The sequence below is a fragment of the Larus michahellis genome, chromosome 4 (assembly GCF_964199755.1).
Source record: "Larus michahellis chromosome 4, bLarMic1.1, whole genome shotgun sequence".
NCBI lineage: Eukaryota > Metazoa > Chordata > Aves > Charadriiformes > Laridae > Larus > Larus michahellis.
Genome location: NC_133899.1, coordinates 72,771,077 through 72,789,624, shown reverse-complemented (window position 1 = coordinate 72,789,624; position 18,548 = coordinate 72,771,077). Strand labels below are relative to the sequence as shown.

General features: G+C 38.2%; 1 protein-coding gene across 5 annotated transcripts in view; it reads left to right on the top strand.

The window, feature by feature from the left end:
- The window catches only part of TTC7B (tetratricopeptide repeat domain 7B), a 152,353-nt gene that overhangs the window by 10,125 nt on the left and 123,680 nt on the right, over positions 1-18,548 (top strand). For 3 of the 5 annotated variants that reach the window (XM_074585502.1, XM_074585501.1, XM_074585500.1), the window contains exons 2-3: positions 10,476-10,630; positions 11,759-11,927. In XM_074585502.1, coding sequence (XP_074441603.1) covers positions 10,476-10,630; positions 11,759-11,927 — 324 coding nt within the window. Of the gene's footprint in view, positions 1-10,475; positions 10,631-11,758; positions 11,928-18,548 lie in introns of those variants that run through there. The other 2 variants (XM_074585503.1, XM_074585505.1) reach the window with 2 other exon arrangements.

The following is an 18,548-nucleotide window of genomic DNA, read 5'->3' as shown; positions in this document are numbered from 1 at the left end:
ATTGTGGCTGTTCTGGCTTGATTACTTACTGTTCTGATGGTCTTAACATTTCATAGAATTTGGGAGCTTGACTATTAAAAAAAAAAAAAAGCCATAAAAAAGTAATATAATTTGAAACAATTGCTGCAGTTTTCTGTTCTTCTTAATATGTGCCCTCATAAAATAAATTTCTGTAGTAGTGATACTTTGGAAGTAAATTTGCATATGCATAAATAGTCTGGTAAGCCTGTAATAATTTTGTTCAAAGCAAGTTTTGGTTGTCAAGCAGGAAGGTGGCCTAGATATTGCATAGCTGCACAGTAAAAGGGTGCCATGCCCTCTGTGTACCTAAGAGGCAGAGGAGCGAATGACTGTATAATTAAAGGCGTTAATAAGTAGAATTAAGTTTCTTTGAGCAGCTGACTCTGTATTTTCTGCTTCTGGTTTTACATGTGTATCATCTGCATCAGTCTACAGCCTTTCTGACAATGGTGCCTGTTGGACTGCATATGTTCTTTAGCTGCTCTTCTGCTGTCCCCAGAGACCTGACTGGACAAGATCCTGGGCAACTTGCTCTAGTTGATCTTGCTTGGAGCAGAGGTGTTGGACTAGACGATCTCCAGAGGTCCCTTCCAACCTCAGCCATCCTGTGATGTTGTGAATTCTTGCTACTTAGTAGTCAGTGATGGAATCAGAAGTGACACCTGTATATCCATATATTGTTTTTCTTTTCTTTTATGTAAACCATCTATAAATCTAAGATTAGTTTTAGCATTCATTTTAATTTAAGTAACTTCTGGTCAGAGTTACTTGAATGAGTACTTGGAAACATGTTGATGATGTTCTTCAGGTACAGCCAATGCTCTTAATGATTGTTAACGTGCATCATGAACAAAGCAAATGTCTTTAAGTGTGTGATCAACTTGTTCCCAGTTAGAAAACACATGTTTCATGCTGTTTCTGCGAGACGAATATGAAATCAGCTCTGGATCCAGGATTTCCTGATCTTCCTCTGGAAGAAAGCTACATTTCAAAACGGCCTTCGTAATAAATGTTCTGTGGGATGATGTAAGATTTTTCTTCTCTTCAGATGTTTTTACAGAAACTTTAGTCTGAAGTTTTTGTCCGAGTACCATATGAAGCAGTTGACCCCTTTGGCATCTTTCTTGGTGCATTCCACTCCTGGATAAAATTTCCTCAGTTTGTTTTTTAGATTTAAGCATAACAGTAACTCAATGTGTTTTTAGGAAGTCTGAAGAAGAATCCTCTCAAAGTAACGCAACATGCTGCCCTTCAGGTACTCTGAGCCTTCAGTTTTACCTTTAGAAAGAGTGAGAGTTTTAGGGATTGAGTAGGAGGAGTTTCCTTTCTCACTCCCAAGAAGATGTGAAGCACCACAGCAGAGATTACAAGGCAAGTCTTGACTTGCAGGAATCCTGCACATCAATTTATGGTCCCATTGGGATACTGGAAATCTCATACTTGTGCTCTTTACCCCTTGACTCTTTCCTCCCCTGTTTTTTTTTTTTGTGGTTTTTTTTTTGTTTGGTTGGGGTTTTTTTATTTTTTTTTATTTTTAGCCCCGAGTTAAGACTTGAATTTTTTATTTCTTTCTCTCTCTGAAATCCAGTACAGGGCAGGTGAAGCAGCAGCATCTTCTGTTCTCACAACTCCTTACTTCATCTAACTGATCTCACTTCATGCAGTATCTTCATTTGGAACTAATGATAACCGTGATCTTTCAACTTCAATGCATTTGGACAATTGTGCTTTTTAAGGGTCTGAAATATGTAACCTAAAATACTGAAGATTTTGGTGGAGAGTGGGTGAAGTGGTACAACATGCTTCTTTCTGCTTGCTTACAAGGAAAGATTAAGGTTTGTTTGGCCAGTCACCTCAGATTCTGTAGCTAGTTTGCTCGATATTTCCTCTGCCTAAATACTTCCCATTCAAATTCAGATCCTCAGGGCTTGAGTCTGAGGTTGAGCCTCTTTGCTTAAATCTTTGTGGTAGGAGATTTTATCCTAATTCTGCACATTTTTCTTGCAGCTGTGTAATTCAAAAGAGTGAAACAAAATACTAAAAAGCTAAATACTAAATACATATGAAATACTAAAAGCTAATAGTAGTATTCTTCATCATTCTTGACCCATAATAAGTGAAGATTAATCCTCTGTTTTAATTCTCTTTTTTTCTATGAATAACTGCTTCAGATACCAATAGTGCGGTAACAATTTTGCTTCAAAAAGGAGATGTTAGAAATCAAGTAGCAAAGCAGCTGTCATGATATTTTTAGATGCTATTTTACAAAGACACGTCATCATGTGTCGTTTCTCCCCCACCCCGTATTTATGCCAGCCTTTATTCTCATTTTGAAGATGGTTAGGGTTGATCCGTATTGCAAAGAGGAATAACCATGTCTGCAAAAGGTTCTTCTCAAGACATTTTGTATGACTGTGTTTTAGCTTTCTCTAAGCTGAAAGAAAACAGCTAGCCTGTGTAGAAGTGTCTGGGTTTTTAGCTTTCAGTGCTAACAGGAACATGTTACTTCACCTAAAGTGACCTTAATTTTTTCTTGCAGTTCCAGAGTGCTCAGTCTTGTCTTTGATTATAGGCAGAGAACATCCTATTAGGCAGGTGGATTATTTCAGTGACACTGTGATGTTGTGCAAGCTAGACTGTCCTTCTCCAGTTAAGAAATGGTTCTGCATTGCAGTTGTGATATAAGTCGTCAAATGACCCCTAACTCTACTAAGTAATTGTTGTTGATGAACTTTCAGTGGAGGAATGGATGAATAAGAGGGACTCCTTTGATTAAGAATTTTATATTGATCCATAACTGTCTCAGTTTTCTGAAAGTGGGAATCTGGTTTTCATGGTATTGAAACTGTTCACTAACAGTTTTCTTTTTTTTTTTTTTCTTCTGAAACATCTATTTAGACTGGCTGGAAGAACACTAGACTTCAAGGTATCTAAAAACTACACAGTTTAATTCTGTCTTTATAAAGTGTCTCATAGAAGAATATAATCTAGATCACTCATACTGTGCTGGAAGAAAAAGAAAAGCAATTTCTGCTCAAACATTACTTACATTATTTCAGGATGTCTTAAGGGATAGCTAAAACTGATTAAAAACTCTGCTAGAGCTATGGTTTCATAAATGGTTTCTTGCAGAAATGTCCATATAATTGGAATTTTGTTATAAGCACCATTGAGGCTCAATCTTACTGGCACTGAACGGTTGACATGCCTAGAGCCAATGCTTTGTTAATAAAGCACTCTCTCAGTCATAATTTGATTTAAAAATTTATTGCCAATGTCTGGCCCAGACCGACTGACTTAGCAGATGAGTGACTTGGTAAATAAGAAAATCTTGCTTTGCAATAACTTTTATGGTTTGCATTCTGTGACCTGTTGTCTTCCTGTGTTAGTCACCAGCAGCTGAGGGAGTGCAGCACTTCTGTGATGGAAGCCAGTCTGACAGTAACTGCTTCTCTTACCGTGCTGTGTCTCATGAGATATAGCGATGGTACAGGGAAAGGGTGAGTTGTGCTGTGTATGGGTGACCTAGAACAGCAGCTTTTGTTTTGCTGCTTGATCTGATCTGTGTGTAAGTTGCGGCTATTGTTTTCTCTTCTCCCACCTTTCCTCTGAAGGAAAGTATGCGCAATACGTGTTGCTGCACTGTGACTGTCCCTAGCTAGTGGATGGATCATTAGCTCCTCTAACTTGCATCAGTGATGGGAACAAAATATCTGGGTGCTATAGACTACTTTGATTTGCATCTTAAGGTGTCTGGATAGTTTCAGAGTATGTGCCAGCATGAACTTAAGGCTTTGCTCTTGCTTATGTCCTGTCTTTAGAGACAATATCATATGTTTTTAAGTCATCGTCAGAGAGAAGAAACTTATCTTTGGGTGTAGGGGGGAGGATGAGAGAGGAAAGAGACAGCGGCTAAATTAAATTTTCCAGAAGTGGCTTCTTGTTTCTCTCCTCTTATGTTCCCCAGTGTGAGAAATTCTGCTGTGTACAAGAGAGGAATAATCTTACAAACTTTCTGCAGAGTGCTAGTGCCTGTCTTGTTCTACTGTGCCCCCACAAATGGGTGAGAATTGGAGCTTCTAGAGCTGGTCTTCCTCTTTCTGTGGTGCAGCTGTTGAGCACCTGGAATATGGAGGGGAGTACGGCCACACTCTGCTCTCACATGTGCCAGTGCTGTTCTTTAGTTACAGGCAAAATTATTTTTTTTCCCCCTATAGTAATAGGGATAGTTTCAGCACTTCATTTTAAGAATCCTCATGCCTCAGGCAAAGCGTTTTCACACCTGACAATGCAAAGTTTATTTTCTTTTTCCTTAGTGTCTAACCTGTTCTTCAAGATATCCGCTAATCTGTTGTAGCCATCCAAACTAGGTGTTTCACATGCTTCTGTGACAATTTTGCAGTTCATATAAAGGAAACACCTCACAGTCTAGCTGTGTTTTTTACCTGTCTCTCCATAAAGGTAGATCGTCTGTATTTAATTAAAGAAATGCTTGTTACAGGAGTGTGGGCCACAAGAATTTTTGAGAACTGCTTAAAGGAATGCATATGAGAGGGAAGACACGTATGATACTTTCTTCTTTGGCACGTTTGAAGTTTTGCTATTTGAAGTGTTGAAGAATGTCAATGGTAGACCTCACTCTTTTCATTGCAAACAGCCTTGATGATATTTCAGCTTCTGAACCAAAGCACTGGTTTTAGCAAGTAATCCAAATGACAGTCTGTGTTTTACGTTTGTGTTTCCTCGACCTTCTTTGGAAATGAAGTTTGCTCAGCGAAGCGTTAAACTGAATAAAGGAAAGAGGAATATTGCTTGTTAAATGAAATACTTTGTTTTTGATGAGTACAGATCAGGGAGGAAGCATGTACTTGCACATGTCTTAAAACAGTTTGACGTTTAACGAGTTTTTAAGTCACCACTTAGCTTTAAAAATACAATTAGCAAAATGAATCTTCATTGCTCTCCCAAGTAGGACATTACTATGCTTACCTCATGTTTTATTTTCATGACCCACTTTTTTTTTTAATCACCTTTTTAAAGAGGCTCATAAATAAAAAATGTGTACTCTGAATACTCTCTAGATTCTTCCGAATATTATTAGAAAAATGCCTGTGCTGAAGGAACCCCTCAGCAACCTGTTCTTTGCAAGGCAAATGTTTGCATCCTGCGAATGTGTTCTGAAGCACAGCTTTGTAAGTTTGGAGGGGGCCTCTGATCTCTGAGACCCTTTCAACACAGCATGTTAAACTCCTTACACCAAAAACTAGCCTGTCTTGCATTGGTGTACAAAACCAGCTGTCGTTTATGTGTGTGCAGTTTACACTCTTTGATTTCCGGAGAGATGGAACAATTGCAGAAAGTGCAATCCTAGAGTGCTGTGCTAAAGCTGTCTTTGAGCAGGGTAGTGTTAGTCCTAATATCTGACTTCTCTATTTGTTTATAATAATACTGTGGCTTACCTAATGAAATGTGGAATTTGGAATAAGGCTGTAACAAAGGGGATTTGGTCCAAAATGTCAGATTTGGATTTGGTCAGTGTAATACCTTGTTTAGTTTGCAGCTTGAGACTGAAGATTTGCAAGCTGTTTATTTTTATCAATTATGCTAAGATTTGTGTTTGAAGGAAAAGAAAGAACATGCAGAAAATAAACTGTAACAAAATAGATACTCAGTATCTTTAACAATAAAAAAATCTAATTTTAACATATTGCTTCTCTTGAAAAATGTGATTTATTGAAGCAGGTGACAATTGTCTTTACCATTTGTGCTTTTTAGAATACTGTATCAGCGCTTGCAGAAGATCTGTTAATATTGATGGAAAATGACTTCATTTGATGGAAGAGTCTTGTAGGGTGAAGCATTATGCCCTGATAGACGGTGACTGTGTTAGGCAAAGGGGATACATGCAGGTCTCTTGATACCCAGGTGGGTTGTGTCAGAGTGCTGAAAGAGCTGGTCAGTGTCATTGTGAGGACACTTTTTTTTTTTTTCCCCCCCAAGGTCTTGGTGGTCGAGGGTGATTCCTGGCGACTGGAAAAACGCAAATGTGGCCATTTGCAAGAAGGTCAAGAAGGAGGATCCAGGGACTGCAGGTTGATCGGGGTTGACTTCAGGTCCTGGGAAGATTAGGAAGCATGTCCTGGAAACTTGTTGGAAGGACAAGGTGGTGTTTGGGATCAGTGGACATAGGTTTATCAAGGACTAACCAACCAGATAGCTTTTGATGTTGAGAAGTGACTGACTGTATGGATAAAGTGGGGCAGTGGATATTGTTGGCTTCAACTTTGTCTAGCCTTTAGACACAGTTCCCCATAGTATACCTCGTAGCTCAGTTGAAAAGACAGGTGGACTTAGGAGGTAGGTGGAAAACTGTCTGGGCTCAGAGGTTTGATCACAGGTTTTAAAAAAATAATAAAATAAATCCAATCTGTAATGTATTAGAAGTGGGGCCTCTCAGGGGTTGATACTGCAGTCAGTACTGTTTAGTATTTTTCTTGTTGACGATGTAGACATTGAGAATGCCCCCTCAGTGGTTTTGTGGGTGATAGAAAACTGTGGGGGAGTATGTGACTGTTGTTTAGAGGGATCTCAACAGGCTGGAGAAATGGACTAAAGGCAAAAATCATGAAGTCCAGTGAATGCAAATGCCAGGGTCCTCTATTTGAGAAGGAATAACTATAACAGTATACTCTGGGGATCAACTGGCTAAAAAGCAGCTTTTCAGAAAAGGATCTGAAGGTCCTGGTGGACGACAAAGGGAGTGTGAGTTGGCAGCAAACCCTTGCAGCAATGAGGACCAACCGCACACTCCGCTGTATTAGTAAGACTGTAGTCAGCAGTTTGAGAGAAATTATTATTCCCTACTGTTTATCACTTGTGAGACCATATCTGGAATATTGTGTCTAGGTTTGGGCTCCCCGGCATGAGAAAGACATTGGTATAATAGAGTCAGCCCTGTGGAGGGCCACCAAGATAAGGGGACGAAAGCATGTGACCTAAGAGAACCAGTTGAGAGAGATGTGTTTGTTAAATCTTAATCGGGGAGGCTAAGAGGGCATCCTACTGCTGCCATCTCCCGCTCTCCAGCCCTCTTGAGTATGGAGGTGGCTTCTTCTCAGAAATGCACAGTGAAAGTATCATAAGCAATGGACAAAAATTGCAACAAGGGAAATGTTGTGTGGCTTGTGAGGAAAACATTTCCACAATGAGAGCAGTCAAATGTTGGAAAAGTTCCGGAGGGGTTTTGTAATCTGTGGAAATGCTCAAAACTGGGTTGCGTGCCTTAATGTTGAATTATGTTTCTTATTTCTTTTTCTTCACTTAGTACATTGAAATATGTTTTTATTTTGTATTTTTGCTGAACAGACTTCAATGAAAGAGTGGCAAAATGAGTGTAAATTGCTTCAAAAATTCCTGGAATTATATTGATAATATTGTGACTCTATGAGAACAAACTGGGTCCTTCTCTACTTTTATTTTGTCAGATGATTTAAAATTTCAGGTATAATATAATAGAAGAAACTTCAAATGATAGGAGTTTTGAGAGCTTATGAAATTAAAAAATGGCAATTGTGCAAATTACAGATGAGTGTTGTGGTCCAGGACGATGGTCTGGGTGCAGTAAAAGGGCATGTTTCTAGCTGGCTGTCTTGCTCTTCTCCAGGGGACAAATCACAGTTTTTGTGCCTTTGGACAACCTCAACCCAGTCTTCAGGCAGGCTCTGAGCCTGCCAGAGTCCTGGTCTATGACTAGGGGTGGGAGGCAGCCTGCCACCTCTGGCTTGGGTCATTTCCTAGGAGATCCAGTTGACCGTGACTGTCAGAGGTGGTGGCTGCTGCTGCTGCTACGGGGAGTTGGAGCTATAGAGGCTGTGGACAAGAGATTTCAAAGCCTGATGTTGGTCCCTCCAGGTGCTTATGCTGAGAGCATCTACTGCCCCTTTCCCTGCTTTCTACTCTGATATAATGTATGGGTAAAACTCATGCTGTAGTAAAGAAATTTTTTTTCTCCTTGTTTTCTAAACACAGGAAAGACTCTGCAAGCCGTGTTAAGTCCTAAATGTGCTCAGTCCCGATAGACCAAGTGCTAAAGTCCTCTTTAACTCACTTGTTTCCTGTTGCAGCTAACAATGGGTTTCTTGTGCATTACCAAAATAATTCTTATTTACTGTAGAACCTTCTCATTCTAGTTCTGTTTAGAAATGTTAAATTTCTGGTGTGCAAGGAGATTAGCTGACCTTCAATGCAGTGTACCCTAAACTGTAGCTAAAATACTATAGTGTACAAGCTTTGAGCCTTTATGTTTATCAAAACTTCTCTTCTTTGTTTTGTTAAACTATACATAAGGTGCTTGAGATGAAAACATTTCAGTCACGTTTTATAAACTGACCAATTTCTTTGTTAAGGAATGTGCAAATTGCATGATGGGCTTACTGATGCATGTCAAACTGTGCCATTCATCCAATGAGCATTAAATAGGTAAATAAAAACATGATTTTAGTTGGCAATTAGTGGATAATAAGATTTCATTGTTATACCGTAGCTGTGTTATTGAATGGTAGTAATTTTTATTTTTTTTTTAAAAACTGGGAATTGTACACCTTTAATATGAATTTGAAAGATGATGGGTGTCATTGTTTTTTCAAATGTCTCTAAAATAATGGTGCACCAGGGAGATAGTTTCAAGACATTTTTGGCTCACGTGTATCTAAGCTGTATCCGGAGTGCATTGTTGTCACAAGGATAGATTGAGCAGAAGGTCACAGTTAAGGCACAACAGAACACGTGAAGAGGCATAAAGGTGCTCTTAAGAAAGCGTATGTAGAAAGTGACACTTCAGATTATTCAGTGCTGTCTGATTTAGACATGAGATGAGGATAGCTGAAGTATCAGGAGAAACTTCGGTGGGCAAAGGAATGGAACTATTATTGCAAATTTGAGATCAATGAATTTGACGGCTATGGTCTGAAAGGCAGAAAATTAAGCAGACTGGTAACCTGGCTGCATCTGTGGCGTGGCTTGTCTTCATCTGGATGCTAAGATCTTTCCCTTCTGCAGTAGTGTTTAAACAGTAAAACATGAGTGAATGGTAGTTGAGAGCAAATAAATGTCCAGATTACCATGGATATCTTTCCCAGAACACCAAATAAAAAACATAAATGGAAAAATAAGCACTGCCTTGATGTTTTTGCTGTTTGTCTGGTCTCTTAAACTCTCTGTCAAAGAAATTGTGGTTTAAGAATCAGCAGTTAGGTGGAGGTTTTAAGGAAAAAAAAAAATATTCCAGGTTTTTGTCTTTCTACTTGAGAGGACATATTACAGGACAGCACTTGTCCTTACAGCTTACTGTATAATGGCATTGTACATGGGTCATATACTAGTCCAACTGACACAAGACTGAAATTGGTTGTACTTAAAAGGTGAGATAATGCTGATGCATTTATACTTCCTGAGGAAAAGCTTTTCCTCTACAGTAACACTGAGTTCTGCATGACCTGGTCTTTCTGTCCCTTCCCATAACTTCTAAGGACAGCACTAAAGGTTATAGGGCAGTGAGCACTTTTCTGATTGTTAGCTTTTTCCCTTTCTCCTTTTTTTTAAAATCTATTTTATTTATTGTTAGTTCAAATTTGGGTAATTCAGACATGGTTTGCAAGACATGATCTGGTCTTTTTCAAGTCCCAGAGAGTGAGGTGATGACTTTACAGCTCTTTTCTCACTAGAGGAACTATTCAACACGTTTCAGTAAAATCAGCTTAGTGGTCCTGGGTAAGGGGAAGGTAGAGGATGACTAATTTCTTGAATTTCAGCAAATGTGCTAGCTGCAGCTTTTGCTGGGCACCCTGGTATTAACGTTCTACCTTCCTGTCTGAGAAGTCATAGTGAGTCTCCTAAGACAGGGGGAGAAAGATGAGAAAAGGACGTTCACACTGGTGACCTGGGATGGCTGGAGTCTTAACAAGGTTAGAGCGATATCTACATGTGGTGATCAAAGACATCATGAGGGACGTGTAATTTAAAACTAGTTGCATAAATTAATCCAATATCGGTATTGATATTTGAAACTACGATAGGCATTTTGTGAAACACACCCTTTTTTTTTTTTTTTTTGGTAAAGTGAATATCTGAAGTGTATCGTGTCATGTTCAGAAAGCTACATAAGGCTTTTGAATCAAGTGCTGCTTTTTAAGGAGGAAGGGGAGAATACTGACTTCGGGTTAATGTTCTGATTCATTATAGCTTAGAACACAGGAGACTTGATTCTACAATGAATCAGGCAGGTAAAAGATAAATTATAAAGTAAAACGAAGTACCAGATGACTTGTGTTAAATCGAAAAACTTGACACTGTTTTGGTTAGTTTCTATTTAAAATTCAGGCAATGGATGCCTCCACTGAAATGTTAGTGAAATAAAATGATTTCTAATATTTCATGTGTTTGCTTTTTTTTTACAGATGACATGGCAGAACTACTTCTTGGGGAGTCCAAACTAGAACAATTTTTGAAGGAAAATGCTCTTAAACAGACTAGTAGTCCACGGGGCCCGCGGCCAAAGCTGACTGAGGTCAGGAAACACCTCACGGCAGCGCTTGATAGGGGAAACCTGAAGGTATGTCAGTCAGTCAGAGCAAGAATTAGAAAAGCTGAAATTGACTGGAGTACCCTGCTGATCATGGAGAAAAATCTGGAAAGTGCTTGTGTGGTGTTTTATCATTGTTATTCCCAGACCATCATCAGCACTGTGCTATTTCATGGCTCTTTGTTTCTTCATAGATTTTTATTCAAATAAATTTCTCAAATCTTCTTTCATTAAAAGAATAAGAAAATTGTTGTTGACTTCTGGGATGCTTAAATAAAGTACTTGCAACCTGTTTTGTGGAAATTTTTCTTGAAGTATATAGCTATATGGTTCTCTGTAGTGCATTAAATAAAACTGTTAAAAAATGCAAAATACTTAACTTTCTGTAGAAGTCTCAAGTATTCAGGAAAGGTTCTTTAAGTTTTGTTTGTGGGTATGGAAAGTGAGGTTAATACTTGAGAGTATTTTCTCTCATAACCTTTTGATATTCTTAACTAGTCTAGCCCTTCTTCTACTTGACTATTGTTGTAGCTACTACATCAGCATATCTTTTCTGTACTCAATGTCCATCTTTTGAAAGATCAAAAGGGCCTTGTTTTACGGTCATCTGAAACGTTTTGTTTCATGTGATTTGTGGGAGTATTAATTTCTCTTCCTTTTCCTTCTTTATTCTTCCATGAATCCTTTTTTCAAGTCATTTCTTCTGCCCTTATACTTTGAAATTGTGTGAATCAAATATGTAGGCTGTGGAACATACATCATTAAGTTTTGATGCTATGTTATTTTCAACTGTGCTTGTGGTGTTAGAAAAAAATCATTGTAGGGGTTGTAATGATAGGCTGCCTTTAAATAGTTTTGTCACCTGGCAAAGCTAGGTTCTGACTGAGAGGTATTTCTGGTGCATGTGTAGATGAATATATAAAATGACTGGTAATGCTTTTCAGTAGCTTGGTGGAGTGAGGTTTTGTGGATTCATCATTTGTAAGCTTCCCACATGTTACACGAAGACAGAATTTTATTGGTTTATTGCCCTGTTACAAGTAATATCCTGAGGGTTTCTACAGTGAATATATACAGAAAACAGACCAAATAATTATCAGAAAGAATTAGGTGTATTTTCTCAGGAAAAAAAACCTTTCTTATTCCTCTTCCTTCTAGCCAGAATTCCTACAAGAAGCTAACCTAATTATGGCCAAGTTAAACTATGTGGAAGGTGATTACAAAGAAGCTCTGAACACTTATGCCAGAGTTGGCGTTGATGACTTGCAGCTAGCTGCAGTGCCACCGTATAGGCTACGGATGATTGCTGAAGCGTATTCTACTAAAGGTAAGATTGCTCTTTGCAGTATAATACTGTGGAAATAGTTTCTAAAAAGTTAATTCATAACTTGTCCAAAGTTAAAGAATTTTTTGCTGTGTGTATCAGCAGTGATGGAGTACCACATTTTTAGATAAGAGGATGGCTTGACTCCTTTATTCAGAGTTTGTGCTAGGGTGACAAGACTTTTACCTCAATTAATATTCTGACTGCACTGTCACCCAATTTAATTTTTTGATGTGTGTATTTAGAAGTCCTTCCATATGTAAATATCATAATAACTGTGGCTAGACACTATTGCTGAAAGTTAAGAGTTACCAAAGAAGTGAAGTTGCTGTGGCCAGAATTGGAGAACCCTGATTCACTATGATGCCTTTTACTGAATGTTAAAATGTTCAACCTAAGCCAAATTGCTACTTAATTGAGAAAAATAATAAAAACATGATAAAATGACTTAAAGCAGTGCATTTCTTGCACAGTTTTATTTTTGAGTTTTTCTTACCTGAATATCTTTTTTTTAAATAATTCAGAAAGTGAAATTAATTTTGAAAAACTTTTTTTTTTACTAGTCTTGTAGTGAAAATTGCAATGCTGGCCTTGTGTCTTAAGGTGGCAGTGCCACTTCAGTTTAGAAAACTCATTAACATTGTAAGCTGTGTCAGTGTGTTGAGGAAAGTGGCAGTTTGTATGCTGTAGGTTTATTAGAATTTACTGTGTCTAAATGTTTGCTTTGGTCTGCTGTGTTTAAGCTTGGGTTTAATGTACATATGGACTTTTTGTTATGGTAAGAGGAGTGTCAAAGTCAGCAAACACAATTTAGGAGAGACTTAAATAGCATTCACTGACAACTGGTCAAGGATTGTTTCTAACATTAGTCTTGGAGGAGAGTGACTGTTTTCCACCAACAGAGTCCTCTAGTAAACATTAAACAAGCGTGAATCAATCTCTATAGAGATGTCGAGGAAATACGGGAACTAACTGGTAGCCAAGACAAAAGGATGCTTCCTAAATCTGGGCAATACTTAAAGAGGGAAGGGAGTACATGGGGAGTTCTTACATATGATGTAAATCTACCTGTTTCTCTCATGCAGCGTCTGTGTGGGCTTTTTGGCAATGTCTGGTACTGGTAGAATTCCACTCAGCGTTGTGTGTTTTGGTTGTGTGTTGTTTTTTAAATCTATGAGGATGTCTGTTGAATTTGTCATGTTCTTTCCATGAAAATGCGATGTTAGGCTCGATCAACTTTTAAGTACCTAAATTTGCTTATATCTCCAAGGAACCCCAGTAATTTAATCAAATCTTTTCCCAGAGCTCAACTCTTCTGTCTGTTTTATTTGACCTCATAAAGATATATAAGTCGAAACATAAAGGCATCAATTTTGCAGACAGTATTAGTAATTTTACTTAATGTAAAAATAATTTATTAGAAAATTGTAAAATATGTATCTTTTCTACCCTGTAATGTTTTGTAGGCTCAGCTTAACAACAAAAAATGAGAGAGCAAGCGATGCCTAGATGTCTTCTGCCTAGACATGACGGGGGGCTTTTTGCTTCTGATTTCAAGTTTTATACTTAAACATTGAAATCTGTCATATCAAGCCTGATCTAATCTTGATCAGATTTCATTAGTTTGGTCATTTCTACTGGGTGACTGGCTACCACTTTACCTGAGCAAACTATTGCAGTTTTGTTGTTGTTCTGTTCATGTTCAGAATCATCTCTTTTTGTTATGTTTCCAGTTTGAATGGAAGATTAATAAAAGTTAATATGCCTTTTTCACAGGGTAGCACGTTGCAAGAATATTGTTTTCTGCATGGTCTAGAATGAGGTAGAAGTCACAGAGCAGTCTTAAATTTTACTATGCAAAGTCTAGATAAGTTTAGAGTAATTGACAGCTAAATAGCATATGTTTCTATCCAGTAGTGTACATTTAATTCTCACTGTCTTCCCCCTTCACCCTGGAAATTCTTCTTTCCCCTTGTAAGAGTGGACTATAAAACTTCTCAGTCTGAATTCAGAGTCTCTTCAGAGGTGACTGAGGCTTGTAGGTATTACCCAACTAGATACAAGTTATTCTTACAGGGATTTTGTGCTTCACTGGGATTTGTGTTTCTGCTTGCAAGTTCAAGGATAACCTGATTATATAAAGATAAAACACTTCTGAGTATTTAGATTTTATTTCTTTGGCAGTCATGAACATAGCGCTGTGTTATTAAGCAACGGGGGACTGTCTGTGCTGCCTGTTTGCAAGCATCAGCCCAGCTGCACTGTTCAGTGTGGCAACCTGCACAGAGGCAGTTAAAGACTCCTGTTTTAGTTGCCCCATTTCAATCCAGTTTGGGGCAAATCCGGTTCCAGTGGATTTGCAGTCTTCTATGCTATTGTATAGTGGTCTCATACTGATGTACTTATTTCTGACAAAGACATAGGGCGGATAACTAATGGTAGTTTTTAATTGCCTTAACATTTTTTTTCATTATTTAAGGTGGGACCACCTCCAACTGCTTACCTTCTCGCTTTGAGGTTTCATTCTGTAACCTCAGAGGTGACAGATTGAGTGGGATGATTGAGTTGACGTGTTTCTTCTTCTACAGTTGTTACAGGGTACTTCAGTGCACATGTTGTCCTGTAACCCTAGACATTTAATAGTTCGTAACAAGGCCTTAGAAATTACCCGCTTTCCATATGTTCCATCCTACTCTTGCTTGAAACCTTTTGGTTCTTCATAGCAAAGGAAGATTCAGCATGTGTGACAGATGCAACAAAGTGCAAAAATGGGTCCAAGGTCAGGTTCAAGCTAAATTTTGCTGGAGTTTTATCTGCTGGTGGGTAGAAAGAAGGGGAAGAGGAACAGCAGTAGTGATAACGGTGGGGAGGGAAAATGGAATTGGACCATGGCAGGGGAAGTGAGATCTCTAAATGCTTGCTCAACTGTGGAGGGGGTGTGTGTGTATTTATACATGTGTGTATATATATCTGTGTATTTACACATATATAAATATATTTTTCTATGTGTTAGAAAGTAAGATGTGACAAAAGTCAAAAGAGGGAAGTTCTCACTGCCTCTTCAGACTCTCCAGAGTGAGTGTGTCTGAATGTATTAATCCATCAAGGTTGTTTGTAAACCTCACTACAAAATATTCATTAAATTACAGTAGTCTTCATTACACAAGCCTTCATTACAGTAGTCCAGGACATGAAATTTAGTGTCGTCTTCAGTCTTCAACTTGGAATAACTCTGTCATTAAACCAAAGAACTAAAGCCATCTACTCCCTGCAGTGCACTCGCAAAGGGGGTCCTCAAGTTTTTTATTATGTAAACGAATTAAATGCACATATATCTTTAAAAGAATGCTGTTAAGTCTCCATGATGCTTATAGCTTTAGTTGAGGACAGCATATTTACAAGAATGTAAGTGAGAAGCATAATATGGAATGATAGCAAGTCAAGCAAAGGATTCGAAGGCTCTCAAACCCAGCAAGGAAGATTAAATTATTGTTATTCTTTTCTTGGAAATGTCTTGTTATTGAAACGCTGCTTCAAATCTTCCAAAGAAAGCTTCTCGATAGATTTGTCAAAATGCAACATTGTAAAACGTCAACAAAATTCTAAGAAAAATCCTATCAAATTACCTCTGAAATCTTTTGTTTCCTTTACATGTGTCTCTCTGCCAGTCTGTGGTGTGCGGGGAATCGCAGGGCCTCAGTGCCCGAGCAGTGCTGGAAAGTGGTTCCCGTCTGTCGCTCTTCCTATGGAAAATGTTCAAAATTGTTAGTCTGGTGATAAAGGAACTGCTTTATTTCATCAGACTGAAAATCTCATGGGCACTTAGTTATTTATAATGGTGAGCCAAAAAAAAAAAATGGAAAGAAACTTTCTTTGGAAAGAAATTCAAGGAACAGGAGAACTTGTTTAGTTTTGGGGTTTTTTTCTGGCTTCTGTCAACAAAAGCCACTTGCTAGTAGTGATGTCTTATGCCTTATCTTAACTAGAAGAGGATGTAAGTGTGGTCTGATGAAAAGTTATCTGTTACCGTGTGCATTAAAATGGCAGAGGGTAGACTAGCCATCTGAATATGCATGAGGCAAAGCCTCAGAAACTTGATTAGCATAGGTCAGGACTCAGCACTGTTTAGAGATCCCTCATGCAAAAGTTGCGACGAGGTAACAACCACGCAGTACACTGATTGTAGTGTAGTTCTGATATTTTCCTGCCTTTCTTCACAATTTCCTCAAATCCACAAGCTAAAAATGGAAGTGTAGTGGAGGGCGATCATGTTTTATGTAGTTAACTTTGTGGACAGGCATACTTTTTTTGACCATACACTGATTTATTTTTGTGTGTGTGCCCATAGAATACAGTTCTGGATTAGATCTGGTGTTTAAGAAAAGAGGTGATTTTGATGCCGTGCTTCTGAGTAATGACTCTATATGTGTATGTAGAAGGTGTTGTGTGGGACAGAGTATTAATAAAATCATAGTTTTCATATTAAATACAGAATTTTCTTAGATTCAAAGACTTGAAGAAATTGAGTGGGGCAATTTTTAAATGTCATATAAAACATAGAAATGAAAAGATGGAGCTTTTCAAATCAATTGGGCTGCTTAGTGTTTGGAAAACCATGAGAATACTTATTTGAATCTGTTGGTTTAGATTTTTTCCCCCATCTGCTTGTAGTTACATTTGACATGAAAGCAGAGGAGAAGCATCCGATAAAACAGTTTTCTGTAGTGAAATGTCTATGTTTGGAGGTGCCAGTGTATTTCAGAAGGGTGTGACAAGCCAAAGAAAAAGGGGCATAAAAGAAGGACATTGTTGAGGAGATGGGCAAGTTTGCATGACTCTTGTGGCAAAATGTTAGCCTGAAAGTAGGCGCGTGAGCGTTCCTGAAACTGGCTCCCTGAAGCTGTTGCCTTTCCTTGTTCTGTAGTAGCACTTATGACCCATTCCTGTGACCTCTTATCTTACCTTTAATACGAAGTTTTAAGAAGCAGTACAGAAAAAAGCAGGTGTGTTGGGGTTTTTTTGTTCTGTTTTTTTTTTTTCTTTTGCCTCAGGTGTAGCTTGGCCATTGGTACCGATTATTTGAGCTGTCTTATGCAGCAAGAGCAAAGCTCAGAGATGAGGCTGGGCAGGGGGAGGAGGAGGGAAGGACAGTCTTGAGATTGTGGTGGCAAGTCCCGGCTCAAAGTAAATTGTAGAGGGGTTTTGCACATTTTTGGCTGTATTACATACTGGATATTTAAGTATCTGCTCAGGTATGGCTACCTTCTGATAAGATTCCCTTGTTACAAGAGGTTAATTTTGTCTGCATTTGTTTCCTTTTCTTCACTAGATCAGTTTAATTGGCAAAGCTCAATTCTGAGACTGAGGAAAATCTTAACTTACGAAGAATTGAAATAAGACAATTTATGAATCTCTAAAGAAGTAGTTAAAGGCTGTATATGTCTTTTTTTTTTTTTTCCCCTTTTCATGTTAGGCTTGTGCAGCTAGCTCCAACTTTTCCTGCTCCCGTCTTTTACAAGACCAACCAGAAAAAATTCTGTATATGCTGTTACCATACAGAAGCTTATATTTAGAATCCATTTTAATAATGGCTGAAGCTAATATTCTCCTAGGGATATGGCCTCTGGGAACAGGACAATTAAGTTCCTGCAAGTTTTCAGCAGTATATGAATGAGGTAATATTCTAGAAATATTGTGCATATCTGTGCATGGCAATATCTCCTGTGTTTCTAAGCAATTTTTGTTTGCTTATGGAAGCAGAGATGAGATGCAATGCACAGTGGGATATCGAGGTGTTAATTTGGGGAGGTGCAACTTGTCAGTAGTTCTGAAATAACAAGTATATATTTAACTAGGAAATAAGCTTATTGAAATCTTAGGTAACATGATTCTGATACTGCTGCATAAGTCAAAAGACATAATTGAAAAATAATTTACAATATTTTGCATTACAAGTTAGGGAATCTTTCTACAAATGCTTATAGATGAACATAGCAATTTAGAAGTCTTGACATTTCTTAAAGTCTGCAACTTTGTAAACTTGATTTTAGTAAATAAATTGTGTTTGTATTTACTGTGGCGTATAGATTAATAGACGACTCCGGGTATCTGTCAAGATGGCTGTGTGGTATTGCAGTAACAAGTTCTTGTTAAGTATGTGAGGGATGTTGTCTGTAAGTTAGCCTGTGACATTACGGGATCGTAGCCTTATTGCTGCAGGCCAGTTTACATCTCATATTGCCTGTTCAAATAACTGTGTTTATATTTAGATGATATATGTTGAGTAAGGTGAGACTGTCTTTACTGCTGCTGACCCATATTCAAATTTAATGTTGCATTTACCAAGTTAAATGATTGGCTATTAATTAGTTCTATTTATAGAAACATGGAAATACTCATTAGGTTCAGTAAAGGGTCAGGTGCATGTGAATTGCTGCTTTGCAGTTAGCAGAAGATGCTGCACTTAACTTTAATCATGTACGATTGTAATGGGATCTTGTGCACTGCTGGCCTGTGTCAGCAGACACCAAGCAGCTCTTCATGGAAGAATGCTAAATGAAAGCTGGTTTAGTAATTATGCCGGGGATCTCTAGCCTCATTAGGCAATGGGTCAAGAACTCATCT